General features: G+C 29.9%; 1 protein-coding gene across 3 annotated transcripts in view; it reads left to right on the plus strand.

The window, feature by feature from the left end:
- Window positions 1-22,084, plus strand: part of ORC5 (origin recognition complex subunit 5) — an 83,437-nt gene that overhangs the window by 9,295 nt on the left and 52,058 nt on the right. For all 3 annotated transcript variants that reach the window (XM_074268425.1, XM_074268426.1, XM_074268427.1), the window contains exons 5-10: window positions 1,390-1,501; window positions 4,142-4,272; window positions 10,167-10,215; window positions 10,332-10,422; window positions 13,454-13,506; window positions 16,432-16,544. In XM_074268425.1, coding sequence (XP_074124526.1) covers window positions 1,390-1,501; window positions 4,142-4,272; window positions 10,167-10,215; window positions 10,332-10,422; window positions 13,454-13,506; window positions 16,432-16,544 — 549 coding nt within the window. The remainder of the gene's footprint in view (window positions 1-1,389; window positions 1,502-4,141; window positions 4,273-10,166; window positions 10,216-10,331; window positions 10,423-13,453; window positions 13,507-16,431; window positions 16,545-22,084) is intronic.

The raw sequence follows: 22,084 nt of genomic DNA on the forward strand, positions 1-22,084 counted from the left end.
TAGACTTCTAGATGCTAGGAGCCAGACCCCATTATCAATAAATCTTCTTTCCAGCATTTTTAGTTTTCCATTGTTTCTGTATTATGGTATTCATGCTATCCCTCTATCTGCTCTCATCATATCAACATTTACCAGATAGGCTAACCCCAGATTCATAATCCAAATATTGTATTGAGGCTTTTTCCATCCAAATGAGAAAGTAACTGAAAAGTTACTGAGAATACTATTTAAAGACCTTTTTGAATACAGGGGGAAAACAAGACAAAGGAGCATAAGATATGTGGGAAAACAATTAATGTTCTCCTTTGTGCCAACAAAGAAAATATATTTCCTAGGACTTTGCATAAAGCAAGAAAAAATGTATTAGGCCTGAGGAAATGTTCTTCTTCCAAATGAACCCTCCATCATTATTTTTTTGATGTTAATATTTGGATCTTTGCTCTTCACATGAGACTACAAATAAAAATTTCAGTAATAATAAAATTCATTGTATACTTTATGCTCTTCCAGATAAATAGACAGATGTTTTCCCATCATAAATCAAGGCAAGAAACATATTCTATTATTCTTCCAAGGTTCTTCTCCCAATATTTTTAAAAATAAGTCAGCATTTTTTTTTTTTTTTTAATGGAAAAGGTTCAGTGTTTTTTAGTTAGACCATTTTCAGAATTCCCAAAGATATTTCTTTCCTGGAAGAATAAATATAGATTTTTGTTTTTAAACCATTGGGTTTCTAGGATAGATGAAAAGAGGCATTTAGAAGTGATTTTTTTCTTTGTATGATGTAGCCCATAGGCCTTCTATGAAATGATTATTAATTTGTTCATATGTGTTGTCTTTGTCTTCCAAGAGAATAATGTAGACATTATTAAAATTAAAACAGGCCTGGAGTTCTTTGAAATATTCATTATTTTTATTTAATGCTTCTGAAGTTATATGGATTGTAATTCTTATGTGTAATCTGCCTTTGTAATCTTTCTGATTTTTCCATTTTACTTTAAAAGAAAAAATTTTAGAAAGTAATACTTTTTACATTATTGGTAACTAAAATAATAATTTTTTTTAAACATAACCAGTTTTGTTATGGAAATATGCAGTTGTTTTTGGAGGGGCACATTCTTTCATTTATTGTGAGCTATATGTTTCCAATAAAGTAACTGAATAACAATTACAAATACAAGAGTTTTATAGAAATTCTGGATAATTATGAAAATTTGCAAATGTATGAGTAACTTGATTAGAATGTCTACAGTTAGCTTTTTAATATGTAAATACTTTATAATAAGTTGGAAATTTGATAATTTTCTGAATGAAAAATCCAAGTGGAATCACTATTCTGATTACAATTTCAATATACAAGGTCACCTTTTATTTCTTTTTCTTTTCCAGACCAACAGAAATGTGACTGTTATATTTCTCAGTCAAATTGTTTGGGAAAAATTTCGACCAAATACTGGGTGTTTTGAACCATTCATCATGTATTTCCCTGATTATAGCATAGGTAAATGCTCTTTTTAAAAAATTCCTTTTGGAAATGAATTTTTAAATGGAAACATAATTATTAATGTTTAGGAGACAATATAGTATCAATGTGTTTGAATGAGGAGATAATTAAAAAAAAAACTCTTAAAGGAAATGAAATTTGTCAGAATCTGGCAGTCAGTAAAAGCATTTCAAGTATAATGATCCTTGTATCAGCATATATATTTGCCCATATATGTAGAAACTGTGTGTTTGTGAACATTTAAATGATACTTTTTATTCTATGAGATTCTTCCTTCTCTGTTAGTGTGATTTACCATGTATATCAAAGGGCCTGATTTTATTGGCATTATTTAGTATTACTACGTAGTTGAATGGTTCAGTAGATTAATAATATAGTCTGACCTACCATCAGAACTTTTAGTATATTTTTCAATAGGGATTGGATTTTTGCTGATTTATCCACATATTTTCACTTGTTCTCTCAGTATAGTTATGGATTTTCTAAACATTTAGTATGTTGGTATATAACTTTAATATGGAATGTAATAAACATTATGGTACAATAAAAAAAAACAAAATGTGGTCATGTCATATAATCTCTCTGAGCTTTAATTTCCCAAATTGTAAAATAAAGGAGTATTAAAGGAGATTTTTAGGGATTATTCTAGCTTTGGCCTCAGATTCTTGGCCTTATTATCACCCTGATCCCTTGATCTAACTAGCTGCAGTTATTAATAAAAATTTTACCTGTTTTCACAAACAAAAAAAAAAGAGAGAAAAGAAACTCATTGAAGGAAAGGAATACTACACTTTATGTTAATTGTTGTTGAAATAATTTGAGCATCTATATCTTTCCCCTCATCACCTACCCTCCATCCCATCTTATCCAATAACAAGAAAAAAAAAGGGGGCACAAGGGAATAAGGGTTTATATAGTACCTACTCTGTGCCAGGTATTGTGCTGAGTGCTTTACTGTATCTTATTTAATCTTCAGAATAATCCTGGGAGGTAGGTGCTATTATGATTCCCATTTTACAAATGAGAAAATGGAGGCAGACATAGATTACATATCTTGCCAAAGATCACACAGCTGGTAAATGCTTGAGGCCAAATTGGAAGTCAGATCTTCCTGACTCAAATCTTATTATTCTTTCCACTGAATACTTTTATCATATATTCTCTCTTTCATATATATATATAATATGTATTTATATACGTATATGTATATATGTAACACAAACAAACATATCTTTGTATATCTAGATGTGTGTATAAATTCTTTATATTGTGCCTTTTCTTTAAGGAATTAACATCCCTTTAGGGAGATGAGATTTATACTTTACACTTGGGGTAAAGTGTAAAGTACATGTCAATAAAAAGTTATAATAATTAAAAAAAAAAAAGGTGATTACTGAGACCACTGAAGGAGAGAGTATGGAGCATGTATCCCTTACTTGGTATTCATGATTTTAATATATACATATATAATAAATATATCTATTAATAACTAGATTTTTATATGGTTGGTTTCTTTTGTAATTCTATGTATTTTATTTTATTCAATAAAAATATTCTGAGTCAAAAAAAAAGTGTAAAGTACAAGGTAAAGTGATGAAACTGTTGTCTTGGCTCTCAATGCTACTTGGCAATTTTGGTTTTTGGCAATTTTGGGTTTTGTTTTTTTAATATATTATGTTTGAGATGCCCATGGAAAGTCTAGATGGAGTTGTTCAGCAGGTGCTGATCTAGAATTGGAACAAAAGGACCCTGTGGTTTGATAAAGATAATGGTACTAAAGAAAGAGATCCCTGAGAGAGTATATATAAAGTACAATGGCCCAGGATCTAGGACTGGTAAAGACCCTGGTTAAGGGGAACAACATAGAAGATGATTTAATAAAGAATCCAGCTAAGAAGAGAAGCAAGAAAATGTAGTTTCATTCAAACCAAGAGAGGAGAAAATTACCTTTGAAAAGAATGATTAATAATGTCAAATGATGCAGAGAAATGAGATTAGAAATTCAGAGATTAGGAATGAGAAGATCATAGAAAAAGTAAGTCTTCTAATTCTAAATTTCTATAGGCATATGAGAAAGTTTGTAACCAAGAAAGGTGAAATTTCAGTATCTCAATGTAAGAGAAAGAAGAATATTTCTTTAAAAGAGAAAGAAGGAAGAAAAAGATGAGGAATGAAATCTTTGAAAATTGGTGGACTTTTTTAGAATTTTGGAATTCTTTTTGTTCCATGAAATAAATGTTTTTTTAACCAAATTATTATCTACTTAGAATATCTAACATAATAGAAAATTCAACCCTTGGGTTCTTTTAGATTTTTTAAAGTTAATATTTACTGCCCCAAGGTAAATAAGACTTTTAAGATCTAATTTAGAAGTAATTTCTAATTTAGAATCTAATTTAGAATTTGGTCATTCTTATCAGTTAAGAAACTTTATAGTACTAAAATGGTTACACAACTCCACTTCTCCTGGTTCCCTCATCGTGGTTTCAAAATTTAATGTTCCTTTCCTGTTCTGATGGATTTATGATTCTTAAAACTACATGGTTTCCTGTGTTGTTTCATAATAAAATGTTGTAAAATGTATGTCTTACATGCTTTATGAAAATCATTAAGAACAAATTTGTGTTTATGGACCAGGGCACCTTCAAAAGATTTTGTCTCATGATCATCCTCCAGAGTATTCAGCTGATTTCTATGCTGCCTACATTAATATTCTTCTTGGTGTTTTTTACACTGTCTGTAGAGACCTGAAAGAGCTCAGACACCTGGTGAGTGAGCATAGTTGGGTTTTGTGGGGGTTTTTTTAATTGTTTGTTTGAAATTACTTTTATTTCACTGTAAAATATTAAAAGTATGATATAATGCATGAGCTAAGGACTTATTCTCATACCACATTATTCTCATTGGTTTATATTTCTATCTCTTTTCTGTACTAAAAAGCTATAGGTGTAATTAGTCAGTAAATATTAAATGCCTGTTATATGCAAGATACTGGGAATAGAGGAAAAAAAAATTAAATAAATAATAATTAAATTAATAATTAATTAATTAATAATTAATTAAAAAAATAAAAATAAAATTAATAAAAATAAAATTAAATAATCCCTCCCTTCAGTGAAATTCTGTACTTTTGGGGTAGACCTGTACATAAATACATAAAGTATATATACATATATACTTGCATATGTGCATGCATATGTGTATATAAATAAATATAACAAAATAGAGAGGAGTGGGTACTAGTAGTTGATAGAATCAGGAAAGACTTTTTGTAGAAAATGGTGCTTGAGTTATGGAATTAATGGATTCTTTAAGAAAGATTTATCTTCTAGGCATAAGGGAAGGCTAGTGAAAGGTATACAAATGGCAAATGAAGTGCCTTATGTAATATAGCAAGAAGGCCAGTTCATTGGGTCACTAATGTGGGAAAGAGACTAATATACAATGAAACTGAAGAAGAGCCAGGTTGTAAATACCTTTAAAAACTAAACAGGAGTTTATATTTGATCATAGTACGGAGTCACTGGTCTGTATTGAGTATAAGAGTAGTACAGGTAAGACCTGGACTTAAAGGATAATCATTTCCTTGGCTATGAGGAGGATAGATTGAAGCAGGAAAAAATTTAATGGGAAGACCAATTTGAAGGCTATTGCAACAGTCCAGGTCAGAGTTGCAGAGCTTAAGCAAAGTATATAAATAGTGGGAAGGAGAGGTGCCATAGAAATAAAAAGTGTTTCTGTGTGCCCTGAATTTGTGGTTTAGTAAATATTTTGACATGATCACCTTACTTTCAACTTTCTATACTCAATTTTTCATAGGTCATTCCAAGAATGAGCTTTTTTTTTTTTTTTTTTTTTTTTTAAACTAACTGCCACATATTTACCTATAAAGAGTAAAAGAAAGATGATAGATGATTTAGTAACCAAAAGTTTAGGCTTTCTTCATTTATTTTGGATTTCTTTTATATGTGCTAAGTTTTTATCTAAATAGAAGAAAACATATTTTAAAAAGAAACTGAATTCCAGTTCTCTTTACTCTTCGCTTATATTGATTGAATATATATCAACTTCTGTCTTAAAATACTTTTTAAAAAAAATCTTTTCAGCATCTTTTTTTTTTTTTTTTGGAGGGGGGAGCAGTCATTGGGGTTAAATGACTTGCCCAGAGTCACACAGCTAGTAAGTTAAATATATGAGGCTATATTTGAATGCTGGTCCGCCTGACTTCAGAGTTGGTGCTCTATCCACTACATCATTTAATTGCCTATTAAAAGACTTTTTAAAGAAAAAATAACTATATCCTTTCTAAATTTTTAGAAATTTATATATTTATATATATATATTATAATATATATATATAATATATATTATATAATTAATATATAATTATGTAAATAATTATTTTATATTGTTTATATATTATATACAATATATATTATATATAATTTATATATATTTAGAAATTTATAAATTAAATCCCTAATTGGAAATGCTAAAAGACCACTGAGAGAGAGAGAGAGTGTGTGGGTATGGGTGTGGGTGTGGGTGTGTAGACAAACAATGATTCAAGATAAAATACTGAGAGTACAAAATTTGAACATATAAAAATTAAATGAAAATAGAAACTGGTTTGGGGAAAATGCCAATAAAATAAATAAACCAAGTAGCTATTTTGACTTTTTTTTCCTTAAGGAAAACCAGTATCAAAAATTTTAAAGAAAGATTAACAAGAAATGAAGAAATAAGGAAAATTATTTGAAAAACTGGCAAACTAAATGAATTAAACGATTACTTACAAAAAATAGAAAACACCCATATTGAATAAAGATAATTTTTGTAACTCAATCTTAAAAAAAGGAAATTTAGTGAGTCACAAATGAATTAAAAGAAGCAAAAAGGCCAGTTGCGATACCTTCAGCTCAACTAGGGTCATTTCTTCATAGAATTGTAGATATGCTGGCGTCTAATATCTCTTGCTAAGGTCTAATATTTCTTGCTCTCTTCCTAAAAAGATTTGATGGGAGGGAAGCAGGGATGTTCTTTATTTTTCTTCTCAAAATAATTGATAAAGATTAGGTAAGAGAAACAGAGAAAATTAAATACATTACCTAGTAAGTGTTTTTATTTCTGGACAAAGGAAATATCATTTAGGTCTAGATCATAATATTGTTATATAACTTCAAAGTATACTTTCATGTCATTGATACTGGTAATATTTAGAAGTTTCATTAATAAATGAAAAAAAGATATATTTAAAGAATTATAATAATTACCATTTTGAATCATCTTCCCAAACCATAGGAGAAAAAAAGGTCTCTCTTGGATTTTTACCCCTCTTCAAAGAGATGCTTTGATGAATGGAAAAGATTTTTTGTGTCTATTTATCTATTTTGGTCAAAATTATTTCATTAGCTTTAAAAAATTGTAATTGAAACATTTTGGGATGAGTTAGTAAAAATATACATAAGTGTAGGCCTGCATTCAGTTCCTTTCTCCTCCTCCCTCCCTCCTTCAAAGTAAGCGATTTAGTAAGTAGATTTGGTAGGTGAAAAGATTAGGTGTACACTCTAATTGGAGTATCAATTCTTATATTATTAAATAGTATAACTTTCAATCCCTTATGACTACATTAAAAAAACTTTTTTTAGTTATTTGTTGTTTATTCAATATTTGGGTTAGTATAACACTTGAGAAATTAGTTGAATTGCTTCATCTTTTTATATAATAGACAGTCAACCAAATATTATTGTTTCCTTTAATACCATCTCTGCTACTAACTGCCTGTGTGACTTGGTTTACTTGCTATCATTTCTCCTTCTTTGTTAGTTGTCACTTTTGTTATCCATTTGCCTTCTTTTTAAAGTATTAACTACTATCTGTCTGAGGGTCCTTACTCTAGTTTCACACCTTTACTGCTAAGTGTAGGACATGACCTTTGTAATGGATTTTTTTTCTCTTTAGATTAATAGGTCAATCAGGTCTTGAATAGTGGCAAGGGTAGAGATGCTATTTTTAAAAAAAATTTATAATTGTATTAAGATAGTTAAGGTTATAATCACTCTAGCCTCTGAATGGGCAGGTATATTACTAGAACTGGTGCCTCAGTTTATTAAAGTAGCTAAGTTTTTCCATAATTATTCTCAATAGAATTGAAAAAAAAAAGTTTACTGTTGGTTCAAAACTTCTTAAATATGTAAACATTTTATTTCTCTCATCTAATAAGTTTGACTCTAGGCCAGATTCTTCCCCTGCAAACTATTATAAACATTGAAGCAAAAGCAGTTTTAGCAGTTTCCTGACAAGCTTCACCTGTACATTAAAAGAACCAATATTTGATTCCCATATTTCTTGTGATTCTATATTAAAACTGGACTCTCTTGTCTTTAGGAACCACTTTGCAGAATCTTTTAACTCTTCAAACTATCACTCCCCAAAACTGGAGAAGGTGCCCAATTAGAGGTTCTCTGACAGTGCTTTCCATGGTTTCTGAACAATGTCATTTCCTGACTTTTTCTGGGGATACTTAGTAGGCTGAAAGTAGGAGCAGAGATTATAAATGGTGACGATTACTTAGGGATAAGGAATTACATGAGGGAGTTGGATATTTAGAGGATTGGCAAGTCAAATATTGTCTGATCATGGAGATAATGTTAAGTACTAGAGGCAAGTGAAATTGAAATAGAAAATTCATAGTATGGATTACAAAGTTAGGAAACATTTGAAGGATATGATAATGGGATTGTAGAAGAATCAAATTGATTTTCCAACAGTTTTACAGGCAAATATTAGGGCCAGGATTTTAACTCCTATTCTCTCACATTAAAACCAGTGCTCTTTCTACTTTTTTATGCTGATGAAGAAATAAGGTACCAGAATTTAGGGACAGGACAGGAGGAATACCAAAGGAATAGTGTCACAGACCACATTAAAATATAGTTGGTTTTGATAATTTATGATATTTGGTAAGCAGGGTTCTTGTAAAATCATTTCGTTGTTAAGGAAAAAACTTCTTGTTTTACTTAAAGTTTAAAAAAAAATTATGTTTAAACAATTGAAAACATTGTCTTAGATGAAGAAAAATATATAGGATTAGGTAATTAGTGTTATATATGAATTATAGATTAAATTTCTGATCTTTTAACTAGAAAAAATTTTTTATTTAATTCATGAGTTACTAACATTCAGATAGTTTATTAAGTGTGTAGTATGGCAAATCCAATTTACAAATACTCAGAGAAATCTCAAATGAAGAATATAAATATTTATTTTTAGAATTTTTCAAGAAGCGAACATCTCCAGACTGGACTCCAAACCAGTCTAGAGAGGTTAATTTCCACAGAGACTGAAGTGAGTTATATAGTTATATAGTTGTGACCACAAGAATAATGCTTGGAAATAACATGAACTTGTTAAATTTTGACCTGAATTTTATGATGGTCAGTTTTATAACTGCTTACAACTGTTTACCCTATTTCATTTCCCAGATAAACTAAATCTCAATCTACCTTAGTTAATGATTTTATAAGAAACCATATAATCCCCTCACGAAGAGATTTGTTTAGAGGTAAGTAATCCATTAAAACCAGGATAACCTAGGAGGCTCGGTTTACCTCAGGCTTCCTAGACAAATAGAGATTATTCAGTTTACAGATCCCTTAGAATGTCTCCAGTTCATTAATTAGTTAGCTTCTTCTAAGAAGTAAAGGTCCAGGAGATCAGATATTTCTACTAGAAGAGCAGGTCTTTTGTTCTCCTTCCCAGAGCCTTAGTGAATAACAGATCCTTGAAATTGGGTCTAGAATTATCAAGTGAGAGGTTTAACTTTTGGGATTCTCTTCAAATTATTATTCTTGGGAAGTCCTTAATTTTCTGTTACGCTCATTAACGAACCCATTTCTTAAACCTATTAATAAAAAAAAAAAAATTTAGATGGAGTTGCTGTAGGGCAATACTCTGAAGGGAAAATTACTATTAGATGTTGTTTTAACGTTTTCTACCCCTAAAGTGGTACTTTAGAAAATTTAGTCCAATTGTATTATTAAGGTATGATAGGGAAAATAGAGTCAATAAATGTTTTGTTATGTTTGTTTTGAGTGCTAGTTCATTTTATTAATTTAGTCATATTTTTGACTAACAATTAATATATTTGTCTTTACGTCCTTTGTATCTAGCATGTAGTATGCACTTGATAAAAGCTTATTGATTGATATGTGTAGACCACATTATTTCAACGTGAAATTCTTGAAAGTAAATAAGCAAAGTAAGGGAGTAAGTACTTACTTGGAAGTAAGTAAGCATATGTATTTGACAAATCTGACTAAAGGAATTTTGAAATTCCTTTTCAAATGGAAACTATGTTTATTAATGGCTAAATTAGCTATTAATTAGACCCAACTACTTTGGTAGATTTTGTGAATTGTAAAACTATACTTGACTTTGTAAAGTTGTTCCTATTTAGGTCTGTGAAGTACTATTTTATAAATCACTGTTTCAAAGTTATGTTCTAAAGTCTAAAAGTACTTATTGTACAGCCATGTAACAATCTTCTACCTGGATTTTTTTTATTATACTTAATGAATTAACTTTTTTTAAAAATTGTCACAGTATAATAGTAATTATTTAGAAATAACTTTTTCCTATATATTTTTTTTTTTTAATATAGGCAGCTCTTAACTTTTCTAAGTATTGTGAGCCTGTGGTAAAAGGAGAAGGTAAATGTCTTTTATTTGTATTTAATTATACTTTTGCATAGTTATTTTCTAGGATTTATGTTACTAAAGTTTGGTGTTTTGTTTTATGTGTGTGTGTGTGTTTTTCCTTAACGTAGCTAATGAACGTGATACCCGTAAATTGTGGAGAAATATTGAACCTCATTTGAAGAAGGCTATGCATACTGTTTATCTCAGGGAGATATCAAGGTAAGTTTCTTTCTTTGCCAAAGTTCTGGGGAATATACAGTATGGATTATCTAGATATTTATTATGTTAAAATGAAGTTCTTATTCTTCACTTTTCATGTTAGGAGATGATATTTGATAATCTGCTGGAAAGAAATAGAATTCATCATATTTTTTTTTCTTACATGAAAATTAAGATTTTATTGAGAAGTGTCAAAATTTTTCAAAATTTTGAAATTTCAAATTTCAAAAAATTTCAAAATTAGTAGGCAGGAATATAATATTCAGAGGAACTAGTTTTGTTTCTCATGTTCTTTAAACATTTTCATTTTATATTAAAAAGCAAATCTACAGTATCCTAAATAAATCAAGAGGAAAAGTTATGTTATTCTTATATTAAAATGGACATGTGCTCTAGATCACCTATGTAGTAAAAACCATAATTAGGAATTTTCTTTAATCTTTTTTATCCAAGAGTCTTTCTCAGATTCATTTCTTTTCCAAAAAGTTTGGTTAAAATTTGAAAATGAATAAATTTGGGGGTATACTTAGAAATGTTTCTTTACACTTAAATGTGTGTTGTGTGGAAAAATGGGTCTTTTATCTGGTTATGTAACCTAAAAATGTTATTTGAAATTTAAATTCTATGCTTTGACTAATTAATATTCTAATCACATTACTTTTAATAAATTAGTCTAAACTGTTATCTGACATAATTTACTGATATTGAAAAATGGTATCTAGTCATAATGAATAACAAATTGTTAAAAATTGGATCAACTGTAATAAAATTCTGAGTCTTCTAAGGTGATTTCAAGAGAATAAAATAAGATAGCTTTAGCTAAAGCTTAAATTTCTAGCAACTAGTCCTCTCTGTTTAAAAATTAGATTAAAATGTTTACCTTGAGAGGGATGTTTCATTTGTCTGTAATAGTGTATATTAAGATGAATTACATAAAGTACTTTGAGATGTGTCTATTTTCCTGGTAAACACAACCTGATGAATTTTGAAGAAGTATTTCTAAAAATATTGACTTGGAGCTATATTGATATATTTTCTTTGTTTTTCCTGATTAAAAAATAATAAGATGACCCTTAATGCTGATTATAATGTGGGTTGGATATAGCTGAAGTGTGCAACCTTTCTCAAGAAGACATGTAAAATGTGGCTTTTGAGTAATAGCTAAATGTATATCCTGAATATCTCTTGCTTTTTTCTGACTGCTTTCCAAGCTAATTTGGCATGGAAAACTTTGCTCCCAAAACTCCATTCTGTTCTTCATGTCTATTTAATAATTGCAATGATTTTCCAGCTCTTTTTAGTCAAGCCATATTACTTGAGACTTTTATCTCAGTAAATCCATAGATTGTCTTGTTCTTTTTACTTTCAATCATATTTAGCATGATGGACAGCTTCTTGGGAGTTCTGTTGATGTGCATTCTTCATACCTGTCTAGCCCTAAAAAATTCTGCTGCAATAACACAATAATAATGAGGAATTTCAAAAATATATTATTAGGTTAAAGAAAATTAAATTAATTAAAATCATATCTAAACATGTTTCAATTGGAAACAACAATTAATAAAGAAAACTAAGTCAAATACCCAGAATATTCATAAAAAGTGGTAACAGCATACATGATTTAAAAAAAATAGAAATTTAGATGTTTTGTTTTCAGATCAATCAGTGAAATCATAATTAAATAATATGAAATAAATATATAAAATGACATGGAAACTATAAAATATAATGCTAAAAAAGCTAGAATTATAGTGGAAGACAAAGCCAGAGTATTTAAAAAATAATAACAGAAATATCACAATCGATGGGATACAGTTATTGCAGTTTTTAGAAACAAGTTTATATGACTAAGCTGCCTGTATGAATAAGAAAGAAAAGGAGCAAAATAAATTAGATTTCCACATAGAGACTGCATAAAACTAACAAAACTGTAGTTTGAAAAGAGATTATAAAACTAAGAATAAAAATTGGAGCCAGGCTCCAAATTCAGTGCTTCCCTCCCATGCTAGAAATGAAGAGTTTAATATATCATTATCTGAAGTTTACTTGTTAAAGTAAACTTGTTAAACATCTCAGTGGGCCATCTGTTCACTTAGAAATCACAAATTTACATTCTCCATATTTTATCATATTTTTTATTAACTTTGTTAAATAAATTTTAGTTCTATTTTAATCTGGTTTGGGTCATACTTGGTCTATAAATTTGACACCTCTGATATAGAGCAATGCTTCTTAAAACTTTTTCCACTCATGAGCCCTTTTCACTCAAGAAATTTTTTATACAGCCCCAGGTATATAGGTGCATACAATAGTATGCAAATCAAATAGTAATTGAAAACAAATCATAATTTCATAATCCCTACATTGAGTATTGAAACCCTATATAGGGTCATGAACCACAGCTGAATCTGGGATGTGGATGGCTGAGTTTGGAATTAAGAAGATCAGCATTCCCCCTTAGATACTTGCTTACTCAGTAATGCTGAGAAAAAATTTTAAGATGAGAATAAGAATGACTTAGCAAGTTATTATGAAGATCAATTGTTAATGACAATTGTAAAACACATTGCACATATTAAAGTGCTATATAAATGCAAACTGTCCATAATAATAGTGCCAATAATAATTAAAGCTCCTTTTTAGAAAATGATTTGAGAAGCCTGCAGGACATTCTTTTGACTATCCTTAATGATAGTAAATCTTTTGGGAGAGAGATTTGTTTTTCTTTTGTGAATATTGGTAATAATATCCCTAGTACTTATCACAATTTATTGAATATAGGAATAATAATTTAATGATAAGTTTATTTAATATACATTTTGAGTCAAAAAGTATAACTATATAGTTCTAAGGTCATTTTTTAATGTGTGGCTTATAAACTGATTATAACAATATATTGATTCAGAAATCTCTTCTTTATAAACTAATTGATATTACACACATCTGTATTCTAGAAATTTACAATTTTCCTAAGGATAACTTTTCAAGTACATTGAGCTAATTTATTATATTCTTTTCTTGAATTTTTTAGTTCACAGTGGGAAAAGTTACAGCAAGATGACACAGAAATGGGACAATTGAAAGGTATCAAAAACATTAGAATAATTTAACAATATTTATAACTGGGTTCAGATATTAATTATTAATAAAATATGTATAGTGGAATGGTTAATGGACCATTCCTGGTATTGAGGTACCTCAGCAAATTATTAGAGAAAAGATTCTATGAAATCCTGTTTTCCTTCATTTTTATTTAATGACTCTACTGCTAGCTACCAGGCTTTTGGGGCTTGGTTGTTGTATTTTCGTTTTTCATTGACATATACTGAACCATGCGTTGGTGCTCCCCAGGGGAAAACTGTGGAGAGCAGAAAGAGGCAATAACCCTTTAATAACCATTTACTTTTTGCCGAACACTTTACCAAGTGTGGAAATAGCCCTTAATGAGGTAGAAATATACTGAAATATCAGAAAATTTCCAGTTTTCTTACTCTTGAGATTTGGTATTGGAAGGGGGCTGGAAGAAGCAGCATTACTATTCTTTTGGCAATAAAGTACATAGTCAGAATGACTTTTTTTTTTTTTTTTTTTTTTTTTTTTAATACTGCTATAATTCAGTATGGATTTTAATCTACCAGTGTCTAATTTTATTAGATTTTTAACTTCAGCATCTTACTGAATAAATATTCATGGAATATTCATGTTAGAATGCATACTTTACATAAAGTATGAATACATACTTTCAAATATATTCATATATATATATTTCATACACATGCAGTATGAATTACATAAAGTAATGAAGCCCATTATTGAAATGAGGTTGGACAATCATCTTTAACCTGGTATTTCACTGATAATTCTACTGTCTTACCTCCAGTCAAAAGAATTGACTGAAAGTTAACGTTGCCTATTTTAGAAAATGATTTTTTAACTTTAAAAAGATAAACCTTAGAAATCTAGGATGATTTTTGGAAGTTGATGTTGTTTTATTAAAACTAAAATTAATTGTCAAAACACAATGGTTACAATTTAATGAACAAATAAATGCTATTTTCATTTTCATTTGCTACTTTTTTGTGTGTTCTCAATAATATTCTTTTATTTTTCCAATTACACATGAAGATAGTTTTCAACATTCATTTTTGTATGATTTTGAGTTAAAATTTTTTTCTCTTTATTTTGCCTTCCCTCTCCTCAAGACAGCAAGGAATCTAATATAGGTTATACATGTGCAATTATTTCAAACATATTTTCATATTAGTCAAGTTTAAATGCTATTTTTAAATGTCAACAGGACGTAAAAGCTTTAACAGCTAAAGCTAAAGTTAGGATTGGGTATTAAATACACTGTTCTGGATTTGCCCTCTTTAATACAGGAACGTTATAAATTGAACACACTTTTTTAAGTGTTTTATGTAGCCTGGGGCCATTTCTGGTAGTTTTCATTTACCCTAAAAAGTACAAAGTCAGTATTTCCTAAAATCCTATTTTATTATACTTGATTTGCAATTTTCATTTTAAAACTTGCATTTTCACCTCTTTTCTCATTAAAAATGCTATTAACAATCCAGACCCTTTGGAAATAGCATTCTATGAGAAAGGAATAGCCCTTAGCACAATTCCCTCTTAACTACTAGTAGCTTTTTGCGTATATTTTGTGATACATGGTTCTTTGCATGTTGTCTTTTCCATTATTGTTAGCTCCTTGAGAAAAGGAATTGTTTTTTGTCTTTCTTTTGTATTACCAGCATTTAGCAGTGTTTGGTAAATAATAGGCACTTAATAAATTCCTGTTGACTGACTGACTTGTACATATTTAATTTGAAGAAAAATAGGTACTTAATAAGTATTTGTTAGTTAATTGAAAATATCTTTGTAAAAATAAGTGTCAAAACAGTTGTTTTTCTGTGGCAATGCTTAAGAATACAATATTGTATATATTCTATTACCTCATTTCATGTGGCTAACTGGAAGCAAATATCTGGCACTTGTAAAAATAGGCAATATTGGACTACATTATCATTTTTACAGTTAAGTCATAGTATAAGTGCAACACATTTCATGATTATTTGTAAAATAAGGAAATTTTGCCCATTTTTATTCAATTTTATCCAAAAATATAGTGAGTATGGCATTATGGAACAACAACAAAAAAAAAGATATAAAATTGCCCTGCATAAACCTACAGTTTTGTGATAATAATTGGAGCCCTAAACAAACTTAATTGATTTTCTTTTCATTTTCATAATTTAAAAAAATGAAACTCACATATAGTATTTAAATAAGAGATTTTTTTTTTTTTTTTTTTTTGGCTGAGGCAGTTGAGGTTAAGTGACTTGCCTAAGATCACAAGCTAGGAATTATTAAATATCTGAGGTCAGATTTGAATTCAGGTCTTTCTAGCTTTAGGGCTGTGCTCTATTCACTACATCATCTAGCTGCCCTGGGAATAATGTTTTTAAATGACAAGAATATTTTACATTTTTTCCTTACATTTTTATTTTCCTTTCAAAAACATTTCTTCTTTATCCTAGAGAAAATAAAAGGCTTAGAGGAGGAATCCTTAGCCTAGAGAGAGAAAAAAAGACATGGAGGAGGAAATGATAGATTTTTTTCAGCTATAAGAGGAGTCATAACAATGAAGAGAGACTACACATATTCTAAGGGACCCTAAAGCGTTTACCAGTCAAGGTAGAGAGGTTCAACATAAGGAAGGAATTCCCAATAGTTATCCCAAAGTGGTGTGGGCTCTTTGGAGATAGGTTGTCTGTTACTGAAGATCTTCATACAACAGGTGGATTACAATTCTTCAGGAAAGTTCTTACTCAGGTATAATGTGGGTGAATTCACTTCCAAGGACCTGTCCATCTCTGAGTCAGTGAATCTGATGCTTGTTCTACCAATTGAACAGGGTTGTGGTAAGAAAAAGACTTTGTTTACTACAAAGTACTATGTGAGTGTAATCTGTTTTATTATTAATGAGCCTTATAAAAATATTCTTCATAGGTCTTTCTGCACATGCTCATGTAGAACTTCCATATTACTCCAAATTCATTCTAATTGCTGCGTACTTGGCTTCATATAATCCAACAAGAACAGATAAAAGATTTTTCCTAAAGGTAATTTCTACATATTTCCAATATTTTACTTTGGGCTTTTTTTTTTTTTTCCGTAAAAATTAAAAGTGCAGTGAATTAAGTACTTTTGCAAAAACTGTAAATTTTTTAAAGAAGTGAGGGTAAATTGAAGAGAGTAGAATAATATATATATATTTACACACATATATGGTTTTCTCCTATATACAGTTTGCATTGAGTTCACAATCTGGAATTTTGGTGTGTTATATACAGCATCCAATTACAATATGGGAAGTAATTCAGGAAATGTTTTAACTTTGAATTCTTTGTAAATCAAATTTTGATTGAAGTATGGTACATCAAAAACTTAAGTACAATATTCCTGGCTTTTTTGGTAAAAATTTTTTAGTAAAATTCTTCCTACAGTTTGGTATCTTGTGAATTATGAATCAGAACTCTTATTTTTTTCCCCTGCTAAAATCATAAACTAAAATATCCCTTTTTGAGACTAATCTTCTAGAAAGGAAAAAACATGCGTCTTTGAGTTAGCATTAAAGTCATTTGGAATCTTTAATTGGAGAATATTTAGTTGGAAACTCTGGATTGATGATAAAGCCTAGAAAATCTGTCCTTTGGAAAGGAGCTAAAAATAATTTTTTTAATTTTTATAAGAAAATTCAAACATGAAACTGAATTGTAAATTAAGAAAGAGAATTATATTCTTTCACATTCTAAGTAATATTCACCAGTTTTAACATAAGGTGATGATAATTATTTTCAGTGGAATGAAAAGCAAGCAATCCCATGTCCTTTAAGTATTAAAACAACTTCAGCGTAGTTTCAATGAGACTATCAACAAATTTGTGGTCTTGCCATCACATATTAGAAATTGTATATGGACATTGGTAAGTATGTTATGAGTTTTAAATAATTATTTTAAATTGGGGGAAATTATGTGGATTATTCTTTAATATTTTTTTCCTATGTGATCCCTAGGGAAAAATAGCTTTTTATTTTCAAAATATATTCAAAGGTAATTTTCAACATTCACCCTTGTAAAACCTTGTGTTCTAAAATTTTTTCCTTTCCTTCCCTTACTGCCTCCCCTAGACAGCAAGTTATCCGTATATGTTAAACAAATGCAATTCTTCTAAATTTTCATATTTATCATGTTGCACAAGAAAAATCAGCTCAAAAAGGAAAAAAAATAAAGAATATGGAATAAAGAAAATAAAAAGCAAGTAAACAACAAAAGGTGAAAATACTATGTTGTGATCCCCATTCAGTCCCCATAGTCTGTCTCTCTCTCTTCCTCTCTCCCTCCCTTTTTTACAATCTCTTTAGCATACAACCCCATAGAGACACTGCTGTATCAAAGAATATACATAGTATTATAGCCCTTTGGGCATAATTCCAAATTGCTCTCCAGAATGGTTGGATCACAACTCCACCAACAATGCATCAGTGTCCTAGTTTTTCCACATCCCCTCCAACATTTATCATTATCATTTCCTGTCATTTAGACAATCTGAGAGATGTGTAGTGGTACCTCAGAATTGTCTGTCTTTGCCTTTCTTTGATCAATAGTGATTTAGAGCATTTTTAAATATGCCTAGAAATGGTTTTAATTTCATCTGAAAATTGTTCATATCCTTTGACCACTTATCAGTTGGAGAATGGCTTGAATTCTTATAAATTTGGACCAATTCTTTATATATTTTAGAAATGAGGGGTTTGTCAGAACCCTTGAATGTAAATTTTTTTTCTCCCAGTTTACTGCTACCCTTCTAATCTTGCCTGTATTGGTTTTGCTTGTACAAAAACATTTTAATTTAATATAATCAAAATTATACATTTTGTATTTCATAATGTGCTCTAGTTCTTCTTTGACCATAAATTCCTTCCTTCTCCCCAAATCTGAGAGGTAGACTATCCTTTGTTCTTCTGGTTTGTTTGTAGTATCATTCTTTTTTTTTTTTTTTTTTTTTTTTTACTGAAGTAGGTTTTATTGGTTATAAACGAATACTTTCTTATTAATTATTAATAATATTAGCAATTAGCAAAATTTGCATTTTACCATCCAGGATTATTTGATTACATTTCTTTTTTTTTTTTTTTTTAATTATAGCTTTTTATTGACAGAACAAAATCATGGTAATTTTTACACCATTGTTCCTTGCATTCACTTCTGTTACAACTTTTCCCATCCCTCCCTCCACCCCCTCCCCTAGATGGCAGGTAGTCATATACATTTAAACATGTTAAAGTATTTCCTAGATACAATATATGTGTGCAGATCCGTACAGTTCTCTTGTTGCACAAGAAAAATTGGATTCAGAAGGTAAAATTAACAGTTTACACTCATCTCCCAGTGTTCCTTTTCTGGATGTAGCTGATTCTGTCCATCATTGATCAATTGGAATTGGATTAGCTCTTCTCTATGTTGAGGATATCCACTTCCATCAGAATACATCCTCATACAGTATCATTGTTGAAGTGTATAATGATCTTCTGATTCTGCTCTTTTCACTTAGCATCAGTTGATGTAAGTCTCTCCAAGCCTCTCTGTATTTCTCCTGTTGGTCATTTCTTACAGAACAATAGTATTCCATAACATTCATATACCATAATTTACCCAACCATTCTCCAGTTGATGGACATCCATTCATCTTCCAGCTTCTAGCCACTATGAAAAGGACTGCCACAAACATTTTGGCACATACAGGTCCCTTTCCCTTCTTTAGTATTTCCTTGGGATATAAGCTCAGTAGTAGTATGGCTGGGTCAAAGGGTATGCACATTTTGATAACTTTTTGGGCATAATTCCAGATTGCTCTCCAGAATGGTTGGATTCTTTCACAACTCCACCAACAATGCATCAGTGTCCCAGTTTTCCCACAGCCCCTCCAACATTCATCGTTATTTGTTCCTGTCATCTTAGCCAGTCTGACAGGCATGTAGTGGTATCTCAGAGTTGTCTTAATTTGCATTTCTCTGATCAATAGTGATTTGGAACACTCTTTCATATGAGTGGAAATAGTTTTAATTTCATCATCTGAAAATTGTCTGTTCATATCCTTTGACCATTTATCAGTTGGAGAATGGCTTGATTTCTTATAAATTAAAGTCAATTCTCTGTATATTTTGGAGATGAGGCCTTTATCAGAACCTTTAACTGTAAAAATGTTTTCCCAATTTGTTACTTCCCTTCTAATCTTGTTTGCATTAGTTTTGTTTGTGCAGAAACTTTTTAATTTGGTGTAATCAAAATGTTCTATTTTGTGGTCAATAATGGTCTCTAGTTCTCCCTTGGACACAAACTCCTTCCTCCTCCACAAGTCTGAGAGGTAAACCATCCCATGTTCCTCCAATTTATTTATGATTTCGTTCTTTATGCCTAAATCTTGGACCCATTTTGATCTAATCTTAGTATGTGGTGTTAAATGTGGGTCCATGCCTAGTTTCTGCCATACTAATTTCCAGTTTTCCCAGCAGTTTTTGTCAAATAATGCATTCTTATCCCAAAATTTGGGATCTTTGGGTTTGTCAAACATTAGATTGCTATTTTTATTCACTATCTTGCCCTGTGAACCTAACCTATGCCACTGATCAACTAGTCTATTTCTTAGCCAATACCAAATGGTTTTGGTGACTGTTGCTTTATAATACAGTTCTAGATCAGGTACAGCTAGACCACCTTCACTTAAATTTTTTTTCATTACTTTCCTTGAAATTCTCAACCTTTTGTTGTTCCATATGAATTCTGTTGTTATTTTTTCTAGGTTATTAAAATAGTTTCTTGGAAGTCTGATTGGTATAGCACTAAATAAATAGATTAGTTTAGGGAGTATTGTCATTTAATTATATTCGCCTGGCCTATCCAAGAGCACTGAATGTCTTTCCAATTATTTAAATCTGACTTTATTTTTGTGGCAAGTGTTTTATAATTTTGCTCATATAATTCCTGACTCTCCTTTGGTAGATATATTCCCAAATATTTTATACAATCGACCATTATTTTGAATGGAATTTCTCTTTGTATCTCTTGCTGTTGGATTGTGTTGGTAATGTATAAAAATGCTGAGGATTTATGTGGATTCATTTTGTATCCTGCAACTTTGCTAAAATTCTGAATTATTTCTAATGTAGTATCATTCTTTATATCTAAATCATGAACCTGTCAATTTTATCTCAGTATAGGTGTTGATCAAAGCCTCTTTTTTAATCATGCTATTTTCCAGTTTTCTCAAGAAATTTTGTCCAATAATGAGTTTCTATTCCAGAAGCTGAGGGCTTTGTGTTTAGCCAACATTAGATTATTATAGTCCTTGACTGTTGTGTCTCATGAACCTGATCTACTACTAATCACTCAATGATTTTACTGATCAGTCACTCTATTTCTTAGCCAGTACCAAACGGTTTTGATGACTAGTGCTTTATAATATACTTTTAGATCTAGTACAGTTAGACCACCTTCATTTGCTTTTTTTCCCTGCTAATTCCATTGAAATTCTTGATCTTTTTTTCTTCCAGATGAATTTTGTTATTATTTTTTCTAGCTCTGTAAAGTAGTTTTTTGGCAGTTTGATTGTTATGGCACTGAATAAGTAGATTAATTTAGGTAGAATTATCATTTTTATTATATTAGCTCAGCCTACCCTTGAGCAATTGATATTCTTCCAATTGTTTAAGTCTGACCTTATTTGTGTAGAAAGTGTTTTGTAAATGTATTCATAAAGTTTCTGACCTTGAATTGGCAGGTAGGTTTCCAAATATTTTATATTATCTACAGTTATTTTAAATGAAATTTCTCTTTGTATGTCTTGATGTTGGACTTTGTTGATAATATATAGAAATGCTGATAATTTGTGAGGATTTATTTTATATCCTGCAATTTTGCTAAAGTTAATTGTTTCTAGTAATTTTTTAGTTGATTCTTTAGGATTCTCTAAGTATGCCATATTATTTTCAAAGAGTGATACTTTGGTTTCCTCATTATAGTTTATAGACATAACTTTGTTGCTATTAGTTTACTCACCAGAGGATATTCATGGGAATAATAAAAAATGAAAATAATGTCTTGAATTTCAGAAATGTATTCTTATTATGACATAAGTTCTTGTAAAAGGGAAGAGTCTTCAGGTTTTTGTGGAATAATAATGCTCATCTTTCATTCAAATAGGAAATTTATGAACAAAAAAGATAGATTCTAGAAATTATGGATTGACAGCCTAAGTTCTTCATTGATATCTTTTTAGTGTTAGAAATTATATAGAATTTATTGAAGGACATAGACAAGAGTTACGCAAGATTTAGGCAGACTTGAATGAAGCACTCTACATGATTGAATGGGACAACTATTCAAAATCACAGATTCAGTTGAGTAAAGTTGATAATGATCTCTGCCATTTACATAGCATTTTAACATTTACAAAGTATATTATATTATATTATTTTATTCTCACAGTTAGGGCTTCTAAGCATATTCCATTTTTCAGATGAGAAAACCTAGTTCCCATTATGCAAACTAACTTGGCTTTGGTCACATAGCTATTAAGTCCTAAGGCAGAATTTTGATTTAC

Source organism: Sminthopsis crassicaudata, chromosome 5 (genome assembly GCF_048593235.1).
Source record: "Sminthopsis crassicaudata isolate SCR6 chromosome 5, ASM4859323v1, whole genome shotgun sequence".
Lineage (NCBI taxonomy): Eukaryota > Metazoa > Chordata > Mammalia > Dasyuromorphia > Dasyuridae > Sminthopsis > Sminthopsis crassicaudata.